This window comes from Folsomia candida, unplaced genomic scaffold (genome assembly GCF_002217175.1).
Source record: "Folsomia candida strain VU population unplaced genomic scaffold, ASM221717v1 Fcan01_Sc001, whole genome shotgun sequence".
Lineage (NCBI taxonomy): Eukaryota > Metazoa > Arthropoda > Collembola > Entomobryomorpha > Isotomidae > Folsomia > Folsomia candida.
The window spans coordinates 24,068,624-24,095,043 of NW_019091193.1; the positions used below are offsets into that span (position 1 = coordinate 24,068,624).

The 26,420-nt window shown below is 40.8% G+C and overlaps 3 protein-coding genes across 3 annotated transcripts; 1 reads left to right on the top strand and 2 right to left on the bottom strand.

The window, feature by feature from the left end:
* Positions 1–540: 540 nt before the first annotated feature.
* On the top strand, positions 541–26,191 carry LOC110844656. Its single transcript, XM_035860427.1, has 22 exons — positions 541–549; positions 2,911–3,004; positions 3,114–3,180; positions 4,864–5,679; positions 8,162–8,213; positions 8,405–8,708; positions 10,193–10,263; positions 10,352–10,521; positions 12,429–12,535; positions 12,855–12,907; positions 13,382–13,518; positions 13,941–14,050; positions 14,145–14,231; positions 14,351–14,476; positions 14,846–14,935; positions 15,042–15,096; positions 15,177–15,239; positions 15,327–15,415; positions 15,875–15,988; positions 16,326–16,412; positions 22,983–23,049; positions 24,291–26,191. Exons 1-22 carry the CDS (start codon positions 541–543, stop codon positions 24,343–24,345), a joined length of 2,823 nt encoding a protein of 940 aa, XP_035716320.1. The 3' UTR covers positions 24,346–26,191.
* LOC110841767 lies at positions 1,639–4,838 on the bottom strand. Its single transcript, XM_022087461.2, has 6 exons — positions 4,632–4,838; positions 4,380–4,545; positions 3,943–4,309; positions 3,578–3,870; positions 3,417–3,519; positions 1,639–3,352 (listed from the first exon to the last, which is right to left on the bottom strand). The coding sequence occupies exons 1-6, from the start codon at positions 4,747–4,749 to the stop codon at positions 3,263–3,265; spliced, it is 1,137 nt and encodes a 378-aa protein (XP_021943153.2). The 5' UTR covers positions 4,750–4,838; the 3' UTR covers positions 1,639–3,262.
* On the bottom strand, positions 20,212–21,073 carry LOC118438370. The gene is made up of 3 exons (XM_035858392.1): positions 20,666–21,073; positions 20,463–20,578; positions 20,212–20,370 (listed from the first exon to the last, which is right to left on the bottom strand). Exons 1-3 carry the CDS (start codon positions 21,057–21,059, stop codon positions 20,245–20,247), a joined length of 636 nt encoding a protein of 211 aa, XP_035714285.1. The 5' UTR covers positions 21,060–21,073; the 3' UTR covers positions 20,212–20,244.
* Positions 26,192–26,420: the final 229 nt, after the last annotated feature.

Sequence of the window (26,420 nt, forward strand, 5' to 3'; positions counted from 1 at the left end):
TAAGCATATCTGACAGTCAGAGCCACATGCACGCGTGGAAGCAACAAGCAGCACCCACCGAATCGAAATAGACTTGATTTGTTTCTTGGCCAAATTCCAATTCCGTGTTGTGCTGGCAGAAATCTAAATTCCGGAATGCATTCAACAGTTTGCCTTGGCCTTGACGCAAGGAAATTTAGGCGGCTACATTCATTGGGTCGAAGAAAGTAGGAGAGAAGGATTTCCTCAACAAACGACTTACGCACGGGATGATGACTTTCCTCGCCAACAACTTTATCATTTCTTCACTATTCTCGTCTCGTCCTTCTCCATCACCACCACCACCAGTAACACCACTGTCTGCTGCTGCTGAGGAGTGTAGTCTGATCACACGATACGATAGCTTCTGCGCTCGACTTTCTCCTTCCCAGCCACACAAAAAGTCGAGGTGTTGAGTCGACGGATGATAAATGATTTCACAAATGGATGTGATCAATATGAAAACGCCATTTCGTATTTATTTATTTGTTGTTAGGAATGTCATCATGTATGTAGTTGAGAATGCGGGATGTAAGTATTTCTGTGTTTCCAAACACAAGTAATTCTTTAGGCACAAACGCAGAACATATCAATACAGCTTTTACCGAATGGCACTTGGGTATTGGGTAGGAGTGCGAGAGGAGATAATTTAGAAGCTGATGGATCTTTACTGATCGTGACCAGGGTCTGAAATATTTCAAGGTAATTCGTCTTTTCAGCTCATTCATGAGAAAATTCTTTCACGCAATTTTTATTCGACAGACGCTCAATTCTCGTCGTCGACCTTACATATTTATATGCGGACACCGTTACCCTTCTGACGTGGTCTGGCCAAGTAGACGGCCTGACAAACAAGTTGGGACAGCGTGTGGTGAAGGGAATAAAGTTCTCGAGACGATTGCTTTAACTTTACAAATCTAACGAGTCTGGGTAATCGTTCTGATTGCGTTTATTGCACGGAGCAGAAGTATACCTACTTCTGTAGTGAACTTCCATTCTGATGACGTAAATGAGATACAGGATAGTTCGGCATTGGCTCCTCTGCAAATCCCCCAATTCTCAATATTCCTCTTGTCGCTGGGCACTTCACACGCTGACAAGTGCAGTCGCTATCTGGCATAATAATCATTTCATTCCAAACTCATTTCGTTTCTTTACCGGTTGCTGCTTTCTGCGGAAGAGAGGAATTAACACAATGACGAGGTTCCACTTTGTTGGTGTGATTCGCAGCTAGTTTCTCCCTGTGAACGCAACTGCAATTATATATCCATCCATCAACAACCTCATTAAATATTCCATTAAAATATTTAATTGCTTTCATTAGTTTAAGTTGGTGAACGACATTACTCATGGATGGCTGATCCTCCTTATTTGCCAACCGTGAAGGACGTCGAGATTCAAACTGCTTAAATTATATCTTTCAATTTTAACTCACAGTACGACTCGGTTTATTTGCAATGTTGCCAGTATCTAATTTTTTGCTTCTCCAATTTGTGCAGACATTTATTTGACACGTTGACATATTGCAGCGCAAGGGTCACTTTATTGGTGCTTATGGATTCTACTTGGTGCACACCCTACCTAAGTAAATTTTCAATTGAATTAAAAGCACAGATAACATAGCATTTTATTTTATTTATTCTAGCTTCATAAATATTCAGGGTGTCTTTAATTGGGGTTCTACATAATTTCATTTTCGTTTCAAAGCCGGTTCTTGAGCAATTGCAGACATCAGCTTCGCTTTCATCTCGGACAGAAATGAATAGTAAATATGATTTGAAGTGGACTTTTAATTGAGAATATTAATCATATTTAGTTAGTCCTTTAATATTCTCACAACTCGTGCACTCCTAAATTAATTACCCCTTTCATCTTTGCACCAGCTTGGAAAGGCCAGCAAGAGTTTGCCTCTCTCTGCTTTCGGACTCTGCTCTGACTGAGAGACTCATTCCTTAAAATACTAATATTTCCTTGTCTATTCCTAGAACTAAATATGTATTTACATACGAGGTATGTATGTCCACTACTTCTCTCTGCCCTTCTGCGACTGAGGGGGCGACTTATGTATGACGGGAGGATGAGTAAATTACTGAAATGAACTGCTGCAGATGCTGTTGGACGTCGAGCAGGAAAGACTCGCACCACGTAACGAGAAAGACTTGAGGAGAAAGGAGCCAAAGGCGTTCCCCGTCCTTTCATTTGTACGAGCGTCTTATTCCAGGAGTGCTTTCTCCTCTCCATTCACTGTGCCTTCCCTCTGCTGAAATTGTATGAGGCATATGCGTAATTTCTGTGAATGGTCGTCACTGTGCAGCCAAGCTTGTAAAAAATTTGTGAGCTTTTATCTTGGCATCATCAAGGTTCACGTTTTTATATTTCATCCCAAAGAAATGACTGATGATTATAAATAGAAAGTTCAAAGGCGATGATGAGAAAGTCCTCGTGGGCTCGTTCGTTACAGAATCTTCACCACTGCTTAAAAATGTGTGACATTTGATAGCTAGCTACCAATTTCGACACCCACGTTGTGTAGGATTGGGTAATTTTCCACACGAGGAAATTTGTTTCTGGGAAGATGAGATAAATTGAACACATTGTGACGCAAGATCATGCATACATATTATCTGATTAAAATGGAGGCTAGATTTGGCATTTGATCGAAAGGGTAAACTCTTAGGTAGGGAACGTATGTATTTATAAACTTCTAATTGAGACAAAGCATTATAAAAATGAAGAAAGTTTAAAAATTCCATTCTGTTGTTCGTTTCATTGCTGCTAAAAAAACGTCCAAAATCAAAGAGTCATCGTTCGTGCAACACTATTCATAACGAAAGAATCATCTGATTTCTAAAAAGAAAGTGTAAACTGTGACACAAGTCTTAATATTTGCAGGTCTCCTGGCGTTGCAGTGTCTGCAGACGTAGAGGCATTGCTATCATTGCCCGTGGCGTGCAACCAGGAATTGAACAAAGCGAAGTGCTTGAAGGTATGATATCGCAAACTTAAAAATAAACTTTTGTTATCTGTGTCCCACTCTTCCCTCCTGTCTGCTTACGTTAAATGGTGAATGTTGTAACACTAATTTCAACTTGCAGGACTGGGTTGTGAGACGACGATTAGAAAATCGCCCGACACGCGACGTCTTCAAGGCGGGCTGAACAGGTATTTAAATATGCTACTTACTATGTGATTGATATATGTCGAAACTAAATTCTAATGTTCCGATAATCAACTTTTTTTAAACTTAACATTTCCTCTGTTTCTTTGGAGGGTCCTCTGACTTTTCCTCTTCATGATCCTCTGACTTTTCATCGTCTTCTTCTTCTCCTTCATGCTTATTTTACAAACAAATGCTCGGTATAGTAAGCACTAATAAATAATTATAGTGGGGCATATACTTGGTAATGGCGGACAACGCCTTTGAAAGACGCAGAGGCGTACGAACATCCTGTCAAAGGGCATGTATACGGCTTTAGTCGTAAATGGGTGCACACGTGTTCTCTATTAAAACAAGAAAACTATTAAAATAATACTTCATATGACAATCAAATTGACGTACCGAGAATTGGTTGATCCAACACACACTTGTCCGCATTTTTGTCCATTTTCTCGGACCCAGATACATCCATATTTTGTTTTGGTTGTACCTTCCCCCAATGGGATACGCTCGAGTTGGGCATCACATTTTCGTTTGACCTCAGCACTCATATCACGAATGCCAAACTTACTCCGTTGTTGTGGTTCTGCTCCTACGTGGTTTCGGGATCGGTGATTTTTCATGCTTGTAACTGTTTCAAAAGTACAAGGGCAAAGATCACAATCTAGTGCATTGGGACCAGAGTAATGGCTAACCTAGGCAAATTAATATCAAGCACATTATTAGCGATAAGGTTTTGTTGAATAATAACAACATTAAATATATACATTCATATGTTCCGCAAAAGTTAGACAAATAACTGCACCACACAAATTACACTTGAGTTTTTCTTGTAATGGTGGGGCAGGACGAGCGTTTTCTAATTTATCAGGAGGAGGAGGAGGAGGGTTGTTGAAGTAATCTTCCCTGATTTGAGGGAGACGAGGAAGAAATTGTCTCAAATGATCATATATTTTCTCCTTGTGTTCGGCTAACACCACTTCTGAAGAATACGGTGCGTTGGCACAAACAACGCCGAACTTTCTTCGGATAAGGTATTTGAGTTGATCAGCAACCCAGTCATCATCAGTGTACATATGGAACGAGTAGGTCATCTCAGGATTCACCTTCCATCCCCATTGTGCCTCTAGTTCTCTGTAAATTGCTCATTTTGTAATTTGATTTATACAATGACATTTTATATTGCGAGCCACTTGTCACTTACTTTACTTTACAACCGTCAAGGTCTAAAGCGTCGCTATTAAACATTTTAACGATCGAAGTCGTACTCTTCACAAGACAGTAACCCGCAGCTCCCTTATTTACGGTCATATCCCGCATATCACCATGTCCGTCAGTTAGAAGAGAGAAGTGTACTTGAGTTAGTTTCTCTAAATAATACAAAGAAATCACGTTTGGTTCACAATTTAATTAAGGCCAGGTTTCAAATTTTCAGATTTTAAATAATTAAAAGTACTTTTAATGTCCAACTCTGTCAGAACATTAACTTTTATGTTGTCGTTGTCATCCCTCCAGAAAAAAAGATCGGTCCCAACCTTGGGAACCGTACGGAGTAACTCACTGTCACTTATCATTGTAAAACGATCCGTAAAAAAATAAAAACAGTTATCCAAATAACAACAAAGAGATGAAAGTTCTAAGGGTCTCCCGCTTTAAAAGTGCAATCTGACACATTTTCAATATTGCAGGGCTGACTCTGAGAACGAGGTGCTCCTGCTGGCCCCCAAACCTTCCGATGTTCGAAGACATTCAGACGTTCCACTGCGAGACATTTTGAAATTTCAGCAGTCAGCCATTTCCAACGCCACGTCCCAACATGACTTGGGACTCTCCGTCATGCCGGTGGAGAAGGCTAAAAGTAGCACAGAGCTAATGAAGAAAGATAGAGACCAAGAGAGTGGTAGTTCTGCTGCTGGTGGTATAACTTTGAGTATCACTCAGTCTTCTTCTAAATCAGATAAGCACCAGAACAGTAAAGACGACAAACCAAAAGGACCACCCAACCCTAAAACTGCTTCAATGAAAAGACAAAGGTCGTACGAACGCGGAGCCAGTGAAGGTGCTCTTAACTTGCCCGTCAATGCTCGGGGGCGACGAGCTTCTTGTGATATGCGAACCGTTGACCCTGACGCGGGTGCGAACAATAATAATGTGTCGACGAGTGGTAGTGACAGCAAGAGTGGGGTTGGTGGCCATACTCCGTCAATTGGAGGTGGCGGACAAGGAGGGGGTCTCTCAGAGAAAGATCTCCAACACCTCCAGAAAACCCATCAGCAATACCTTCAAAAACAACAGCAACAACAAGCAAAGCAGGGACAACAACAGCATCATCAGCCATCCCAGAAATCTTCGAACCATTCGCAGCATTCTCAGCAACATCAACCACCCCAGCAGCAGCAGCAGCAGCAGCAACAACAACAACAACAACAACAGCCGAGAAAGCCCCATCCATCCGACTTGGCCATCGGTTCCACTGACACGCTACGACGGAGATCAGTACAAATGTAACGCAACACTATTCATATTTTTCAACACTTTCTCGTTGAGTGCTATATGTACATGCATGACTACAATATGATCTTGAAAGTATAATTAATATCCTTTGTGATGTAATATTCATTTGCAATTACGGAACTAGACTTTCACCTTCAGAATATCCGAGGAATTCCGTACGGACGGATATTCAGAATTTGCTTTTCCCGTTTCCCTCTGCCTTCTGTATAATTATTTTCTTAGATTAGGCTACTGTTAGTACAGAAACAAATAGGTTTTACATCATTTGCTCTGGAGGAATCTTGTTAAACACTTTTTAACACCATTTAGTCATCCAAGGAGGAGAGATTGTGTACTATCAGCTCATGGATCTCGATGCCTTTTGATATGTTATAGTGTCCAATGAATCAACAAGAACAGCCAAGTGGAGAGATGTACTATCAATTTACGGATCTCGATGCCAATTTGATATGTTGTAGTCCCCCATGAATCAACAAGAAACCCCCAAATAGTTTGATGCCATGACCAGATTTGCGCCCGCCATGCCCACTCAAAGGTGTCCAAAAAACGCTTTCACTCCAGCTTTCACTCATTTAAATCCACTCCAAAAATCCAATTTTACTCGGATTTTGAAAATCCATACACCATTATACTCCTAATTAGTTGTTTTTTCTTATATCCAACACCAAACTAAACTTTTTTGATGATTATTTCGCAGGCATAATTGTTTATTATTACAACAATGCTCATTCAGAATTTTAAATTTTAAAATCACTAAAATTTCAAAAAGTTGAGTTTGATGTTGGATATAAGAAAACAACCGTTTGGGAGTATAATGGTGTATGGATGTTCAAAATCCAAAATTTGATTTTTGGAGTGGATTTGAATGAGTGAAAGCAATACTTTCTCCGTTTTTTTAGCAACTTTGGGTGGGTGTGACGGGCGCAAATATGGCCACGGCATCAAACTACTTGGGGGTTTCTTGTTCTTGTTGATTCATGGGGGACTACAACATATCCAATGGGCATCGAAATCCGTAAATTGATGATACATAATCTCTCCTAAAATTTCCCTTAAGTTTCGTTAAGGTGGTTTTTAGACCTTTTTAATGGGTTAATCATTGAACAATTCGCATTAATATGAAATACTTGGAATTAGATACGGATGGTTGCTTTTACAACTCTGAAATTCAATGATGCGAGCAGGGAAGTATTTGTATATTCCGAAATAAATAGATGGGATTTCCAATTTATCTTATTCAATGATTACGAATGACAGAATATCAGAGCATTGTACTTGCACCACAATTAATACTTCTTCAAATGAGTACACGAGACAATGGAAGAAAAGCATCAAGTTGTCAGTTTCTCCCAGCACAGGCAGCTATTAGCCCCAAGACGTTCAGCTTCCCCTGTCTGTCTCATTCATGTCCAAAGGCATTGAAATACGGATTCGATAAGTATGTGAACCCAGTAACGAAGGCACTTGATTCATCCGCACGATAAATGTCATTTGTCCCTTTTCCCACTCTTCCTGACCTGTCTTTCTCTTGTCAACTGCCTTCCCCAGATTCCTGACTCATTGACTTTTTTATACTAACTGAGCTCGAGGCTTTTCCGAGAATTTACTTTCTCCTGTCCATTTTCCCCGTTCAACTCCACAACCGATTTCTCGCTCACAATTTCGGAGGCTGTTATATACGTATATACACCTGCTGCAGTATTACCGTGGTTAGTGATCCTGCTGTGTCACATAACTAAGTCATTTTGCCGGTCTTATTTTAACTCGCCTTCTCTTTTTCCGCTTTCTCCTGCATTCCATGTAACGTCTGTTTCGCTTTCCCGTGCAATAACCACCCAACTTTTACCTTACCCCAGGTTTTTCGCCAAACGTGCGGAGAGTGAAGTAACAGCACATCGTTTCCACCTGGGTGTCTGATTTATTTTATGTGTGAACCCTGAACCCCCGTATGTAACTTATTACGCCAACCATACTCCTACACATATATCTATCAATTGAAAGATATGACACAATTTGTGCACACCTACCTCTCAAATTCACTGCAAATATCAATGTACTTACAGAGCTGTGTATGAATAAAGTAGGGCAACATTGAGCTTCTGGGATTTGGTTAATGTTTGATTTGTTAATTCCAGACTCCGGCCCAGCTTGTTGCTATTTCAGCGTTTATTTTCCACGAGTTTATTCCATTCACGGGGTAAAATACCATGGCGCATATGCATGAATCGCTTGATTGCCTGGCTATTCAATTTAATTAGTGTTGTGTGTAACTCTGATTTTAGTATTTGCTTTCATTCAATAAATTGTGCATGCAGCTCTAACGAGGCATAGCAAATTGGTGAAGTGAAAGACTTGTGCTCTAAATCTACTGCTCATCCATCTGATACATACGTGCTGAAGAGTGTGTACGAACCCCGTGCTACAGAGAAGCGACTAATGAACCATGTTATTGACTTTGGATTTTGTTTACAGCTACAATTCGACGACCAAGCAGTCCCCACAACCACGCTCGTGTGCATCTCTGGTATTTGACCTCTTACTCTATTTTACTAGTAAAAATTATGTCACATTAAATAATTACGATGTCTATAACCCTTGGTCGAGGGTGGAGGGGGAACCCAAGACCCAATGTGTCATGTCAATGCAAATGTGTGTATTGAGATACATAATCAGCAAGTTTGATCATCACAGTTGCATAATTAATTTTTCCACCAGGACCAAGAAGGAATGGACATGAAGCAACGACAGCAACATCAACACCAACAACAGCAACAAATGCAACAGCAACAACAACATAATCAGCATCATAATCAGCATCAGCAGCAGCAACACCATCACCACGAGGTAAAAAGACAAGGGTCTTCGCAGGATGGGGAGGCTATTAAAATCGTGATAGACGATGTCGACTCCACGGCTGCTGCTATAGACAATAACAAAGCACAAAATTCCGGTGAGGCGGCCGACTTTCGGACGAGAGTAGTTCGACTTCGGAGGGATCCACAGGATCGAGGATACCAAAGTATGTGTGCACAAGGATATGCTTCCTCTTTTTCAATTTGTTGGTTTCTTGTTAGTCGAACAACACACAACTGCCGAGACTGCTGCGAGCCACACGGGCGACCTGCAGAAAAACCTAGGAAGGGAGAGAGAGAGAGATAGGGAAAGCGTGACCCATGAAGCCGGGTAAAGAGACTTGGTCGACGACGACGACGACTACGACGATACTAGGAAAGTGAGGATGGGAGGAAGGCTAGCTCGGCGGAAGTCGATCAATATTCATGATTCATGTCAGTTCATTATTCACTCGCTTGTTGGAGTCCACTTTGTGCTTCCAATAGGCGTTCATCTGAATCCGAATCAAATTCCACGGCTTAACTTTTTCACTAAGAACCAGTGAGAACCACCGCCCGCCAGCAGTGCAGTAAACTCTAATACACTTAATTCTAATGGCGCTGCATAAAAATAGCTGTGAAGGGGAGAAAGAAAGTTGGGAAAGCTCCCACGTGTTGCTCAGTCGTCGTCGTCGTAGCTCGCTAATGATCCATATCTATTTTTCACCTTGTTCACATTAAATGTGCTAACCGACTAACCGAGTCCTTGCCAAGCAGCAACAGTCTTCAGTCTTGACGACCAGGATATTTTTAGCATGTTAAATGTTATTTTTACCCTGATAGAACTACTTAGATATAGAAATTCGCATCAGTACAAGTTGCTGTTGCTGGATAGCCAACTACCTAATTACCAAAAAGAAACTGATCATACCGTTGGCATAAACCACAAGAAATCCAAAAAGAGCATCACGCGTATTAAATCCCTATTTCCTGCATTAGAGTATTTCCTTTGAAATTTTGTTGTTTGGCAAGGTGAGTGAGGTGGATAGTGTGCACTTTATTCTTTCGTTAGCCAAAATAACATATGCAACGGGGAAAGCCACCTTTTTGTGCACTTTACTTTCTCTCTCTCCCAGATCAAACAGATCCATCCACCAAAACATTCCATGGATTTACTTCAGAGCATAAAATACAGGGCCGCATGGTGGGTGGCGTTGGAAGCATAAAAGTAAATTCCCCCCATCGACATGTATGTAATGCCAGACGCTTCGTATACACACCAACCACCGATACAAATGTACATGCGTCCCTAACTATTTGTAGGTTGAGAGCAGTTCTTTTTTATGAACTCGATACTTTCAGAGGCAGAGCACACAATCCGATTGAAAGGACAAAAGACTCAGTTGTTTTCTTGTATTTTTCTTTTTATGTCTTCTGTGAACCACCAACTGGTGTGCTCCCCACTCTGCTTGGACGACGCCAATTCACTGCCACCACTCCACGGCAATAACGATATCAAATTTATCAACACCAAATGTATCACCTGAAATGTATGTATGTACGTGCGCTAAAATCGATTCCTCAAACTATTACTCGCACCGCCATTGCTTTTTTGAACCTCTGGTGACAATCCTGCTGGATAAAACGTGGACAAAATATCCATAAAAAACAGCTCGAGGATTTGGACTCCGAGTTGTTGGAGGGTGCAGCGTGGCTGGAAAGCCAGGGAACCTGAGAGCGCGGGTATAATACACAAATAAGCCTTTTCCCACCGTGCTGATGACCACCTAACAGTGGGATATGTTCACTTGGTTTTTTAAATGGCTTGTAGGTCGCTCGTGTCACGCCTGGCAGTGGGGCTGACTTCGCTGGGATTCGTCGTGGTGATATTGTGCTCACGTGGAACGGGATAAAGTTGACAAATCTTACGTTTGAAGAGGTTTGCAAAGTAATGGACACTTCAGGTGATGCCATCGAGATCACAATAGCTTCACTGGACAAGTAAGTTGAGATGCTTTTTTAACACCCCTTGGATTACATGTTTGTAAACCTAGTCGACCTTCTGGCACACCTTGTAAATACAAGCATCCTTCATGTTCGGACGTCTTTATTCTAGATTATCATTTGTCAGATGGAACGAATTTCCATTGGATAACGAAGCTAATAATTGCACCATTGCGTTTGAAAGTTTATTCATGTGCTAATGGCGTAGCAAGCACTTGCTATATGATCAGTATAGGCTAGTGAAGCTGATGCTACGTGATTCTATGGGTGCCCTTGCTGTGCCCTATCTCTTTTGGAGTTCTTCAAGACTTCGACCAGTTAGATTGCAAGTTACTAATACTGCACACCTAGCAAATCATCTTGAAATTCTTGCGTGACAAATAACTTTTGGGATTGTCTGGAGGCGTGAATTATAACCGCGAATGAAAAGTCACTCTCATGTCAAATGGTGTTATTATCTTCAGTTATGCAGTGATTTCCTCTGCTAGCCAACGGTACCGTACTCGCATATGATGTAGGTGGGTAGGTTCTATGAATGAGACTTGAGCTTCGCCTGGTAGTGGATAAAGTTATTTAAAAACTCTTTCTCTTTAATGCTCACAGCGATTTCCTTTATCGAATTATGTCTGCGTTGTAGTTCAGTCAGTGTTTCAGTTCCTTGACTCTCACAGTAGGGAACAGGCAAGTAGAAATGTAATGAAATTCGAGCTTTTACGGACATAATATTATTTTCAGATTTAATCAAGTCTCGCGACTTGGTCCAAAGTTGGAAGTTATGTATAAATATACCCTGCATCCGCCAGTTTGTTTGCTCAGAAGACGCGGAGAAAGTGTACATCCAGTCTTTAAATGATCCCTTCCTGGTTGGCTGCATAGGTTGGCTGAGAGAGTTTGGGGGGATGAGCTTTGGAGTGCATCAAACCAATATTAACTTTTATACGAGGAATAAAGCACTTGAATCACAGTCGTAAACTTGGAGTCAACAAATTGAAATTACTTTCTCGTAAACTGTGGTTTCATGAAAGTTGCTCAAGTTGTTTAGTTTAAGAAAAAACAGAATTTTTTCTCCTACTCAAACGAAGGGTTCAAATTTGTCTAATTACGTACACACACATTTATGTAGCTAGCAGAGGATGCACATAAAAAGAAGGCATGCTAGTTAGTTTGCAAAATAAGCCAATAATATGTCGCTCAGTTGCTGGTGGGGTTGACTTTAATGAGTATTTACGGATCGGCTCAAAATCGAAGGCCCTCTCGAACAGTATTATAACTTGTGATTTGAAGTGGCGTTCAGGAAATTAGGCTCTCCAGGTGGAACTCCAGTCGTACTGCTCTCCTGCAGCAGCAAAAGTGCAGACAAACGACGGCATACAGAAAGTCATAAATCCTCGTTAATGCCTTGGCTCAACATCAATTTGTTTTAATGGTTGAAAAGTAAAACTACATTTTCATTAAGCATGAATTCGCTACTTGTGTCTACTTAGACATTTTTTATGACTGCCAAATTGAGAGGAAGAGTCCAAGAGTCTTCATTTGAGACACAAATACACATTCTGAAGCTTCAACTCAATAGACGAGCAGATAAGAGAGCTTTTTCCATGCCTTATTTGTATAATCATCTTAAATACCAGCATTTGTGGTTCGTTTATTTATATGAATTTAATTTCCACCCACGCGCACTTGATTGATGGCATATGTAGCCAATCGCCATGCATGTGCAGGGTCCGTGCTCCCTGTGATGAAGTTCTGGACAAGCTCTTGAAGATGCACTCAATTGTGGTTAAAGGAATTATATTATTGATGAATCATGAAGTGCTCAAGTACAGTGAAAGTGGTTGAATGCTGGTTAATCCTGTGCCCATATTTCTATAGAAGTTTCTATACGGTTTTCTTTCTATCCACAGTGATCAAATGCCAATTGCAACTGTAATTGAAACTGAAAACGAACCTACTGCTGAATGGGGAGATTCTGACATGGGCAACGAAGCGGATAGTCTGGGGATTAATTCAGGTATATGTCAAAGTTGAATCAATTTTCCATAAATATTCCTCCGCCTTCTGCTAACTTATTTTAATGCGTCGTGCCATCAACCCATGGAGTCGCAATGAATGACGTTTTGAATGAATAAAATTGGACACTATTATCGCCAAAATCAGTATTATTCAGTTATTCATTGCATTATGCAATTAAGTGTGTCTCAAACTACGCATCTTCAGTTTAACCTTAATTGGCTGACATAAAGCAGAAAATCTATAAATTAACTAAAGCCTCGGATATGTATCGTCGCGTCTCTATGAAACTATTTCACATTTGATGTTTCTGATTTCAGATCAATACAACAGTGCAACCTCACCCTCCAGGAGACAACTTCCTCGGCTTCCGGTTAGCAAGCTTGTTAAGTTTGATAAGTTTGTTTGATAAGTTTTTAGCTTGCACATATTTGAGTTGTAGAACGTTCGAGCTCGAGAAAAACAAAACTTATGTAAATGCGCAGTTAATTTATTATGAAAGATACATTTCTTTGACATTTCTGTCACATTTGTCACATTTTGCAATATTTTTCGAATATGAATTTTGCATATTCCTTTTACTGGTATGATTTTTATCATCTTTGTGATTTTTCGAATCTATCCAGAAATTGGAATTGCAGCTAAACTTAGAAATTGATGGAAATTGTAGCATAGGAATTTTTGAAGTGGGAGGATGAAGGCTGAAAGAATTTCAATAACCGCTTCGACAGAAATTCAGGCTGCGTGGAAAGAATGCGGATTCCTCCACCTAGATTCCCATATTATTGGATGACGAATTTTGTGTTTGAAAATTAAATGAAGTTGATTTGCTATTTATTGTGCACAGACGGATGGAAGAATACAGCTTCGTCTATTTAACGACGAAGTGCACAACACGCTAGAAATCGCAGTGGTGAACATTGCTTTCGGAAATGATGATTGCACAACGATCGACCTTAATGATGTCATCATTACTTTGAGAATGTAAGAGAACTCGAATTGACTTAATGGGCTTTTTTGACTTTTTGTTGAAATTGTGCTTTCTCACCTTCCCGTTTTTCCTTATCTCGAAAGACATTCTTTCACTCTCTCAGGTCTTTTTTTTCTCGGGAAAAAACCATCAGCGTCATTTGAAACTTTATTTCGCAGCATTCTATTGGCTGATTGTATTCTCCTGACTTTTCAAATGAGAGAAATTTCTTGTTTTCTTTGTTCGCTCCTGAAATGGGGAAAAGCTTCCAAGATGAAGAAACTTTAAAGTAAAAATAACTTTTCTCGAAACCAATTTGAAGAATTTCGATATTATTAGTTGTCCTTGAAACTTTGTGACAATTGACAATGACGCGTATAAAGTTGGAATGCTGTTGAAATAGCTGGCTAATTAATTATTTATTTACTTGGCACAGAGGAGAGAAAATAGCAAATACCCGGTGGAATCAGTGTGTACTTTTCACCAAAGTAAGCCCAGAAGATTTATTCGACTCGTGGCTCATCCTCGAACTGGCACGAGGCTCGGGTTAGTTTTTTTTCTTCAAATTATGATGATTATGTTGAAAGAGAAAAGTCTTGCGAGGAGATTCAGAGTCGCATTTTTGGTCGACATTTTTCAGATCAAACCTTCCTTGGAGAAAGTCACATCGATATGGGAAGGGTCTCCTTGGACGACAGACCTGTGTGGTTTCCATTCTCTGCCAAAGGCAAGTTTTTTTTTACTTGGTAACATTATATGCAGAGGAACTTTACTTTGTATTTGGCTGCTGGAGTGCTGACAATGATTTATTTATATATACATTTATATTTACCTATGTGTGTACAGGAAGCTCGAGTCATCGGGGTTCCATAAGTCAAATAATCAATGCGGGTGGTTCTACGCCACCTGGGGCTAGAGATATTGCGAGAAGATTAAGGATGCGAATGGCTGCTGGCTCGCAGTCTCAATCCGGTAAGAAATTCTGGACAGTTGAGAATGTGACAAAGGCCAGGATGGATCTGAGAGAGATGCAGCAATTTAATCCTGACATGTCACGTTTTCATGCACTCACACGTATGTATGCAGGATGGCTTGATCTCGGGTGATTTCCTGTTATGCCATCCCCCTCCAACTATAGAAATTCATTTTGATCAGGCGCAACCTGATTCTGACAGTGTAATTATTGTTATTCGTGTATTACAATTGTTGGGGGTTCCACCCTCTAAACTTTAAATCTTTGAGATGCCATTCTGCATACATATTGGTGCAGACATTTGCACATTGTTGGGGAGAGCTGCGCTCCACGATAAGAGAAAATGCTACGGTTCCGTTTTATTCTAGAAGAACAAGATGATAGTTCAGGACAATCTAGCCCTTGTGCGTCGTCCTTGCTTCGTCCAGAGGTGGCATGGGAGGTTTTGGGGACATTAGGTAAGCAACTTTATTCCGCAGTATTAGCAGCGACCAGTCTAAAACTAGGGAAAAAAATTCATTTACGAATATGTACATTAATCATTAATGGCATGCACTCCACTAGGACCACCAAGCGCTAATCTGACGTCCAGGTCGGCTCCCACCTCCAGACGAGGAAGGTAAGCTATCTATTAGTATTTATATAGGGACAAGTTTCTAAATATTTATTAACACCAATTAAACACCGCTGTCTGAATAGTGCTCAATCTGATCGGGTTGCCATTGGGCTGGAGGTTGACGACGGAAGAGGAAGTGCTCCGAGGTTAGAGACATTTTATGAATTAGCACCTTAACAAATACGTATCGGCATTTCGATGAGCTCACCAATTTTCATGTTGGTTTTTTGCAGCACTCCAGCGTTGCCTCGTTCCCTTCCACCGTCGAGAAGAGGCTCCTTTGCCGTTGCAGTAGAGCAGGTCATCAGCCAAACTCGCCGGGGTGAGTCGCGAGTCGCCTGCTTCTTAAGTTGCATAATCTTTGCTAATAACGATGCCATAAAGTTCCTCTTGAGGAAAATCAAGAGTAAATACACATGTACATTGACATGAATGAAGTGGACAAATCCATATGCCACGGTCTTACTTGCGTAATAAGTAATAACTTCGTACACAAGTACGGCGCATAATATTGTTAACATAGCATGAATTTTTCGGAGAAAAAGAGGAATAAACCTCTTTCAAGGTTTCCTTATTTTTCTCGGAGCGACAATATGACGCAGTTATTAGCTACAAGTTTAGTTGTATAGATAAATACATAGCCAAACTTATGCAAGTAAATATTTATGTTATTCAAAAATAAGACTGAAATGGAAACCTTTTCATGATTTTATCCGCCATGTATTCCATCAGAATCTTTAGTGTTGCAAATTCTATTTTTAATTCCTTTTAAACTTTGCAGGATCGGTTGCGTATCAGCAACAACGAGTGCCTGACATGTTCATACGTCACTTACCAGAAATTCCAGACGGTGGTGGTCCTGATCCTTCCATGATGCGGAGCAGGAGAAACTCAGGTATCAGCAGTGTTGACGACGACGATAACATTGATAGCGCAGTTTATTTGAGACACCGAAATGTTATGTTTGTCGCCTATCGACTGTGAGGGAGGAAAACATTTCACTCCCAGGCTTTCTTTAAAAACACAATTCATTATGGGGAACGTCTGGCCTTGTGCATTACGGAATTCTATAATTATTTTGTAGCTTTTTTTACCCACCATACAGCCCATGAGTAAATAAGATATACTTAAATAAATTTATGCGCAATGGATAAAATTCTTACGACGTAAAGTATTTCTTCATACATTCTTTCGGTAATTATTTCGGTTGCTAATCTTATGTTTTTCCACAGCCTGGAATCCGAGAGAAGTTGGGTTTGATCGACGAAGCCAGTTTGAGCGAACAGACTCCCTTCGAGCCATCCAAAATCAACCTAGACGTAAGTTGCACAATACATTTTTATCTCTCGAGTGCGTCCCAAAGCACACATCTCAGGAAGTCTGCATAAATTAAATAGTGATGAGGAGTACATGCCAAAAAGCTCAATCCACAATATAGGGTTTGTATGGTCTCTGCGGCAGATATGCAGAAGCGCTACTCTTTACGGCACACCATGTATGGTTGGTTTCGTTAGCCAAAGTAGGGAACAAAATGTCTCGTGGTTGTCTGTGCTGCTTTCACCAGCAGAACTTTATACACGCATTTATGTATGTTGATGCAAAATGTGAAAGTTAAATTCGCACAGAGGAGGAGAGGAAGAAGATTTACCAGGAAACTTTATTCCCTTTTTGTGTTTAACTTTTCCAGTTTCTTCCTCTGCAACAAGTTTACAGACTTCAAGTCTACAAAAATGCGTCTCAACCTTTCCTTGCTGTACAAAAAGAGCATTCAGGGCGTACAGAAATTTTTAAAACATCGACTCCAGAAATCACCACTTGCAACAGTCAGTTATGTAATATAAAATTCCATGAAAAATTGAACGCAAAGTTTTATTCAACTTTTCAACAACTACACATATGTCATACCTGTCGTTCTTCAACCTCAGCAGCAGAAGCCAGAAGGCGACTACGTGCGCTCTTCATATTCCTTATTGAATTATGACGTTAACTTTCTTTATTTCCAACTCTTGTGACTTGTTTACCTTTTGGAGTTTTGCTTTGTGTTGGAAAGAATGTATTTTAAACTTTCGAATACGAGCATGTCGTTTTAGTAAATTTAATACGGATCAAATCGATAATCTATGCATGCACGAGTTACAATTCCCTTGATAACTTTTACTCTACGCTTTGATTAATTGGATAGTTTACAATTTAGGATTTTTTAAATTCAGCTGGATGTTAACCTATTTATTGGGCCTCAACTACCAAACTTTAGCGACAATCATTATAAAAGTACATATAATGCATGATGCCCTGAACGGGACATTGGGTAATAAATGATGACTTAAGCTTTCGAGTTGCTGGGTTGTTCATTGTCACGAGCGTCATTCGGTTTGGAGGAACGCTGAGGATTGGAAAAGCTGTGAAGGCGTTCCACGACTTGAGAAATGTGGGGATCGTGAAAGTTGATGTTCCATCGTTTGAGCTTGGAGTTGCCATCTCGGAGATGCTCAACTCCCCACGGAGTTACCTGCGACACAAAAACAACGTCCTCCTTATCAACCTCCATGTATTTCATGCATGCATATTGATGCGCAACACTTTTCCATGTATCATTCACCTTTGGATAGCCTTCAAGGGTCATAAATCTCAAATTCTGAAACACGAATCCATAAATCATTGCAACGTTTGTTACTCGAAATCCGAGATCAGAGAGAAAGAGGTATTCCAAGTTTTGCAGGGCGGAAAACGAGTACCCAATTTTAGTTCCTGGACTCGGAGTGTACGTTTCGGTCTCATTCATTAATTTGCATTCTTTTTCAAATATGCCTGTGAAGCCAAAATCTGTGACACAATTCGCATTTGTCAGGTGGAGCTTTTTGAGATTTGGAAGATATCTGCAAATGTTTTGTACGTCCGAGTCAGCAATGCGCGTGCACTTGTGGGGCCCATCGTCCCGAATCAAAAGTTCCGTGAGGCAGGGGAACGAGTTTATAATCGTCATAATTTTCACCGTGTGCAAAATCCAGTCTGAACGGTTGTAAAAGGAGAAAGTCTTTACATTTGGGAGAATTGTTTCTAGCGGGATTATTGCTTGAAGGTCAGGTGTCCCATGGGCTTCGACATAATATTCTCGAAGTCGATGAAATTCGAAGGAGAGACAGTCAGGCATTCGCCCAAATATTGGGACTCGAATGCACTTGACTGTTTTAGGAATGCTGAGCAAAAGGTCCTCAAATTCTTTGGGCGTGGCGTACTTGATGAGAGGCAGGATCACTTTCTCCAGATTTGCCTGAGATTTTATGAAATTTCGAAGAATGTCTGTTTGTTTGGGAATGTTGCTCCCCGATATCTCTCCTCCGTACAAACAAAAGCTGTTGAGATTCAAACTGCTCCATTCGAGTCTAGCCAGGACACTAGAACAAAATTGATTCATGATCGTTGTCTCTCCCAACTTCACCCTTGATCGGAACCCTACGCTGTTAGCAGTCGTCGTCGTCGTCGTCTCAGCAGCGGCAGTGGTTGCAGTTGTCGTGGTACGATGATGCAGGGGATCAATCAAGTATGAGTGGAAACGTTCCAGATTTCCGGCAAATTTGTTGACAATCTCCACCAAGACGTCGTATAACTCGTAGACCGTTTCGTACATTTCATCCAAATCTTCCACACCTGAGTTTAACTTGAGACCTTGAACTGGAGTCTTGCAAGTGAAGGAAATCCTTTGAAGTCTCGTTGAGTATGCTGACACGAGCTTCACCATGTACAGCACGTCGTGCGGATCTTTGACTCGAAACTCCAACGCTTTGAAGTCTGGGAAGCGGTTCCCACACTTTGAAATTCGTCCCAACCACTCGATATACTTATTTTTCCATTCTTCCGCATCGTAAGGCCTGTGAGCAGTATTAATTCATTGTTAACCAAAAGTCGAACGATATCTCTTTGGTATAAATTGGTCGTTTATGTATCTATGAACGGTGAATTATTAATACAAGCAAATGTGGGCACAGAGTTACGCATATTAATGCACATATTAATTCCTATCGGCGTGAGACACATTCGTGATTACCATTTGAAAGGGCATTTCCTCACTCTGAGCTCCTCGAGGTGAGGGCAAGATATGAGCAGGTCGAGGAAAACGGACCATGTAAACGGGCCACAGTGAAATAGGTCCAAGTGTGCAATATTCTCTGCGAATGACGACGATGACAACAAACAGGTCGCCCCAATTTGATGCTGCTGGATACGTATCAGTCTCACCGTTTGGAAAATTGGATCAAATTCATCCAGAATTTCAGCAAGCGAGTCATGGGTGGCAGCTACGCGTTCGTGGTTCAATAGGATGGAGGACTGCTGAGGGTATGGCGTGTGGTTCAGAATTTGATCATTCCACCGCTTGCTCACAAGTCGACACGGGCTTTGCTCCCATACTCGGAGGTGACTCAGAATTTTTTGGAACAGGCTCGCCTGCAATGTGCAACGAATGAGTCCTCACCTTTTACGCTCTGCATGACATTCCTGGCTTAGAAATTAGGGGGAAATTGCTACGCCTCACTTACGGGCATATCATCGATATGCTCAACAGGTTCGAGGAAATCTTTTGCTTCAGTGCTCGATGAACCTTTTTTGCACGGAAATTGTGGATGACGAGAGCCGTCATCATCATCATGGAGGCTTTTGTGAAGCGAAGTAGGTTTTCCCTTATTGGATCTTGATCTCGTTCCGCTGCTGGGTTCGCCTGTTTGGTCCTCTGACGAATCTTGACAGGCTCGTAGGGGCATCGGCGTCGTCGTCGTTTCCAATGTCAAGTCAGCATCTGCCATCTTGAGTACCACGAGTATTTACCACGAGTAAATTATTCACATTGTAAGTTTACACATTTATGGCGGCTTGAGATATGCTTTCACTTTTCCTCTAGCTGGAGGCATACGCAAGACGATAGTGCTGCATAAATTTCTGTTGTTATGCTAATGTAATCGTGGTCACCAGTGGAGATATAAACTAAAAGTTTTCAAGCCACAATCTACACCCGAAGTTATGTGTGTAGTAAGACCGACCTTGATTTTTTTTACATTATTTGTATGAACATTTCACATTTATTCATTTGAGCTCGATTAGTAGGTAGCATATCATAGGCTGACTTGTTCAATAATTTGAATTATGAGGCTAAGGTTTTTAAGGGAAATCCAGCAAATAAGAATGGGCCAAATCCTCGTCCAGCGTCTCTTTCCTCAAATGCAGTTCAAAGCGTGGATTTCGACTGAATCTTCTCTGCAGGACGCGCTTTCCCCAATCTGTGATCTGCAATTGAATATGTAGGAAGTTGAATAGGAAAGCGACATCATGTGCAGTTCGTCATCTTTTGAAATTTCCCTAAAGAGCGATTTGTATACCTGGTGGTTTCCGTACAGTGCAATTTTATCTATTTTTGGGATAAATTGAAATGCAAAATACACCGAGATGTCCGTTACTGACGAGCTCAGATCTCGCAACTCCAGAAAAGTTAAATCTGGAACATGTTAAACCCAATAGTATGACAATTATCAAACCATTAAAAAATGTGTCATATAAATGGTGAGGACGGATGTTGTTTTACTGGCGGCCTGAATAATAAGGGGCGATCGCAACGGATGCTGCTCCATATACAAGACGCCAGTCTCGGTCATTCTGGATATCTCGCAGTCGGGTATATGCGTCAGTCCAGCGTCGCTTATTCCTCTCAAGTTGGTCATTTTTAGCGATTTGAGATGAGGCAGCTTGAGAAATATGTGATTGAGTTCATTATTTGAGTAGGATCGCGTTTCCCTGTTGTCGCTGTGATCAATGAGCTCGAGATCTTGTAGTAGTCGAAAGTTGTGCAGGATATCATGAATGTTTATATAGTTCAGAGTTGGGTTCATTGCGGAATTTTGAAATCTGAGGCTCGTCAACAGGTGCTTTTTAAATTTGACCGTTCCGCTTCGACGACACCGTGTTTTTCGTGCATTCATAGAGTTGAGGTCGAAAACGGTGGTTCCAAGTGAGTGGAATTCCACCTTGCTAACCCCCTTGACAAGTCGAAGCCCGTTCGAAGTGTCAACATCCACCATGAAAACCCCCATCTCAATTCGTTCTGTGAACTGAGGAGTGAAATTTGATAGGAAGCTTCTCACGCTGGATTCCCACCTCACTCTGGAGAAAGTGAGTTTCTCCAACGTTGCTTCTTGCGACCAGATGAAGGGGACCAATACCTCATTCACCAAATTGACGGGAACAAAAGCCATGACGGGAAAGTTGAGGGAAAGACGTTTGAGACAAAGGCCATGGAACAGATCCCTGTTGCTGGCAACCATCAGAATAAAAAGGGCATAGGGGTCAAAGTCTCTGGAGTATCGAACCAGATTCAAGTCACCCTCAACCCGATGGTCCCATTTTATGCGCAAATTTTGCAAAGTTTCTTGACAGTTTTGAATCACTTTAACGAGCAACTGTCCAACTTCGTCGACCGTGATGGAGTTAAGGGGATGACCTGCGTTTTTGGATAAATCTACGTCCAGCGTCACCAGTTTTAATGGAGCATCCACCACGGAAAGCAAGTTCAAGTACTTGATGGTCGTTCTTTTCCCAAAAACTGCAATTCGAAATGTGAGTAGTCGAGCTGCTCGCTTTAACCCTTCTGTCCAGCTGCTGAGGGTCGTACGATAGCTCGTCGTGGGCTGGTAGCGTAGACGGGCGTGGCTGGCCCAGTGCTGGCTCTTGATTTCGACGTGACGAAGGTGTGGCAGTCCGGCCAAAATGCTGTGAACAAAATCTATGAATGTTGCCTTTCCACATTCGAATAAGATCACCTTTGTGACCACGGAAAAGCAGCGGAAACTTGACGACTTTGAGCCCCAGTTGAAGATAGCAATGTGAGCAAACTGTGCAGGGTCTTCGGGATAGTGCACCGTAATGTCGTCCCAGTAACCAGTAAGATTTGCGTCCCACTCCCCTTTCCTGAACTTTTTTGCCACTTTAGACTTGTCGATTTGAATCCTCAAACTTGCTCGGTAAGGAAGAACCTCGGTAGCGATCAAATCATTCCAGTCACTGCAGGCCAAGCGAGAATTTAATAAAGTCTCAAATTCCATATTGCGGAATATTGAAAGCTTGATTGAGTTCTGCAACCAAATCATGAAGCTACATTAGTGCTTTCGTCTCAGTTGTGTAAATAAATTCAATTATTATTACAACAAGTGGGAGGAAGTATTCTCGATCCATGTTCTATGGTGGTGGTGGTGGTAGAGGTGGTGGTGGTGGTCCTTGTCGTCGCCAAAGTGTGAAAGCAGTCGAAATGTCGTATTTTATCTTTTATCCTCCTTTCAAGCTAATCAGCAAAAGCAATTTGGACATAATTTGCTCATATATTTTATTACATCTGCTTCAAATTGACGTGCTCTATTTTCACTCGAGTCTACTTTGTAGCAGTTGCTAAGAATCATGCAATTGGAATGATATTTAATTATGTTTTATAATTTATTGTGAGTTGAAAGAGGGTTAGAGCCACTACAGTAAACCGTACGTACATACCCAATCTGCCACCTGGTCGTACGACGTCCTAAAGTCATCCTTAGGATCTCCCAATGTCCGCCGAAAAGGCGTCTTTAGGATGTTCCCAATGCTATTAAGATAGGGGAACATCCTAAAGACGACTTTTCGGCGGACATTAGGAGATCCTAAGGACGACTTTAGGACGTCGTACGACCAGGTGGCAGATTGGGTATGTATTCCGAGTCAAAAAGTCGATTAAAATTTGACGCCAGCGAAAGCCCCTCCTAATGAAATTACTTGGTTGGACTATTTTGCAAGAGATATGTAAAATTCAGGCCAAGTGCGCTCCAAGGAAAAAGCCAGTCTGTCTGATAACTAACGTAATTATTTGTTCTGATTTACAGGGACATCCGAAGTGGTGCAATCGTTCCGCGATGTTGTATTTGAAGCAAGAAATCGAGCTCGAAAAGCGTAAGTCAGCACTAACACGCTCTTTCATTTTGTTATAATTGGATTTGGCATCAGCGAAAGGTTTCGACGACTTTTATCAAAAAATATCTCCTAGTAGATACTTAGGAAATGCTACTGGAAACTCTTTCTCCTCCGAGTGTGAGAAGTGTGCATTGATGAAAACAAAGGCTAAGTGTCTGTCACCGGCAAATGCTATGTAAAACGGAGATGTCAAGTAGGTTATATGAACAGAGATATAAATTTTGATTCGAGCATGTGTATGTCGCTCAGAGTAAGTAGGGCAGGACGAGAGAAATGAAGCATAGGTGAAGATGTCAAGGTGATGACGGTGGTGTCACCGAGATAAATCCAAAGACACCCAGCAGATTAAGTCAATACAATGACGCAAAACAATCACATAAGGTCATGTGGTTCTATTTGTGTGGTGTTGGTGAGGTGGGTGGAAATGCAGGTTTAACAAGTGTCGTCATCAATCCTACTTGCAGTTGCAAAACTTATTTATGCTTTTCAATGCAAAATATCGTATTTCAGCAAAAACCCACCCACACCCTTAAAATACTTGGATTACTCCAACTCGTGTACTTTTGGCTCAAGTACATAGTTTTGTACTTTTACATGCATATGTAAAGCATCATCAATCGTCAGCGGATAAATTGCCACCGCTTGCATATTCATTCCAATATAACTTCATTCCTAAACATATTACTTATTACACGATAACGATACCAAGGCCCTGTAGGCAGATGTAAAATAATTTCTTTTAGAATAGTTTTGAGACATTCCAGTTGAGAGAACATTCGGAACTAGCTCTCATTTCGCATAACCTTTCGACGAAATAGTTCTCCATAAACCCGCCGAACGAATATATGTCATCGTTAAGACTTGGCGAAGGTTGTAATAACGACTTTAAATCCAATTTAAATTCACAAAGCCTCCATCAGATACCCCGTACGTAGAAATAACTCATCCTAATAGGTATCATCCCATATGAAGAAGATTCGAAAGAGTCATCATATTTACTGAGGTTCAGATAAGTATAAGGAAAGTAGATGGGCAGTTAGACATCCTTCTCACCAGAAAAAAAACTCCTATTAAGTATTCAACAGGCAACAGGAGAAAATGACAGTAAACCCATTTTATTGCATGCATTTCTTCGGACGAACTGGCATCTTTTTTACTGTCGCGTCCATGCACACCATTTTTCCCAACCACGTATTCACTATCCTGTTTATTTGTCGCAGCCAAGAAGACGAATCGTGGCGACAACACTCTCCGCAGTGGGGTGATCGTCCATGAAACCCATGTGGCTAATAGTCTCTAGCCCGTCAACGCTCGCAAGTTTTGGCTCAATTAACAAGCCCTGAATGGGAGGGAGTCGACCAAAAGAAGAAGATGCACCACGACCACCGCACAGTTTGTCGAATCAACTTTCACCAGGAGCGTAATGCGATTTAAAGTGTCACAGCCATAATAAACAAAATAATTTCATTACAACTTATGCAACTCTCAAACCTGAAACTGCTAACTATATCGACGCGACGGTCTAATGTTGAGATGTCAATTTCGATGTAAAGTAATAATAATCACGTAGCCAGTAGTAGACGTGCGTATATAAGCTCGCCGTAGAGCGTAAATATATTTATGATTGAAACATACTTAAATACGATTAGGTAGATGAGAAATCCCCATATTTTCGCTTGAGGTACCACATACTTACATGGATAGATACATTATGAGAGTCTATTTTCCTTCTAGCCATATAGACTAATATACATATGTAGAACTAAGACTATATATGTACACATATTTAGAACCTTGCCCTCCCATATTCTATGGAGAACATTACGGATTGTCCATCAGGTAGAAAAGAGCTTCATCAATGACACTTGAACTAGCAATCTGTGTATATTAGTGGTCTCGATGTATGTCACTCTTATTGAGGTGCTAGATGAACACAGTTGACTATTATTACAAAATATATAACAATCCATGTGTAGATTAGACTCCCAAAGTCCTGACGGTAAATATCTATGTGGCAGATGAGCAACAATGGGTTTTTTGGAAATTTCGTTTTTAGAACTGGTTTAAAAGTTGTAGCCAGATCCTTAGCATTCCCTCAAATTGTCAAAAGGAAATGATCAACATATTTCGCATTGAAATGGAAATGGAGATGCGGAGAACCGCTACATATTATTGAATCATATCAGTATCCGAGATGAAAAAGTGCACAAAGGGAAAAAATATGTGATGAGTATATGCATGTGTGGTATCACATATCCGCTTATTGAATTTTCCCGAGCGCCCCCATTCCCCATATCGTCGTCATCCTAGGAATAAATATGGGATCCATTTGAAAAGGTTTCTCAAAATTGCTGTCAACGAATGAGGATGGAAAATAAAAGTAGCGGCTGCGGATATATTTCTTATCCTTTATCCATTCCTTCCAATTCCCTCAAATTCGATTTATATTTGACCCGTTCCTTGTCAAGTGAGGAACTCCCAAATCCAAATGAATACGCTTCTGCTCCTATAAATTCTCCGTCATCCTTTCACTAGCATCCATCCAGCCAATTGTGGATCCATCTCTCTCATATCGTCGTTTCATTTTCAATTGAGAAAAAAAGCTCTCTCTTATCCAATAATTCCAATTCTGCTGTTTTCGCCTTGTTCGTTTCGTAATATTGGAATAACACAGACATGAAAAGGGTTTGAGCCATTTCAAGACTTTGTTTGATTATGAAATCCTTTGTTTTCTGGATTTGCGCCTCGTCCCAGTTGCGAATCCCTCACATGCGAAAAAAAAATCGAACAATTCTTTTCCACGAGCAAAAAAAAATTATTTGGCTAGTTAAGGAAATATTTATGAAGAATAAATATATTGATAGCCGTATTTATTGTGATTCACTTTTGTGATACCCGTTTTGCATCCACAAGTTTCAATGTCATTTTATTGTTTGCACTGTCGATATTAGGTAGCTTGAAATTGACATATACGTATCTTCTCCTCCTCCTCTTTCCCTTTGTCATTTCATGGAAAGCTTTTGATCAAAATACGTCACGGTTGTATTATGTTGTGAACTTTATACGTATGTAACTGCAAATGATTATAATAATGATCTTGTCTCTTCGACTTTGATCTCTCTTTCTGCCGTGTTTTGTTATGTAATCTGGGCAGCAAGAAGTATTTCTTGTTGAATTTCCAGTTTATTTATAGCATGTAATGGATTACTAATTTGGTGCTCAATATCAGTCCTGCTCTCCCCACTTGTTTTACACAATCAAAGAGATGATGGGTTGCTAAACTTTGGTTTGAAGTTATTTAATAGATTTTACCACCATGTGAGCAGTCAACAACAACCGTAGCGTCAATT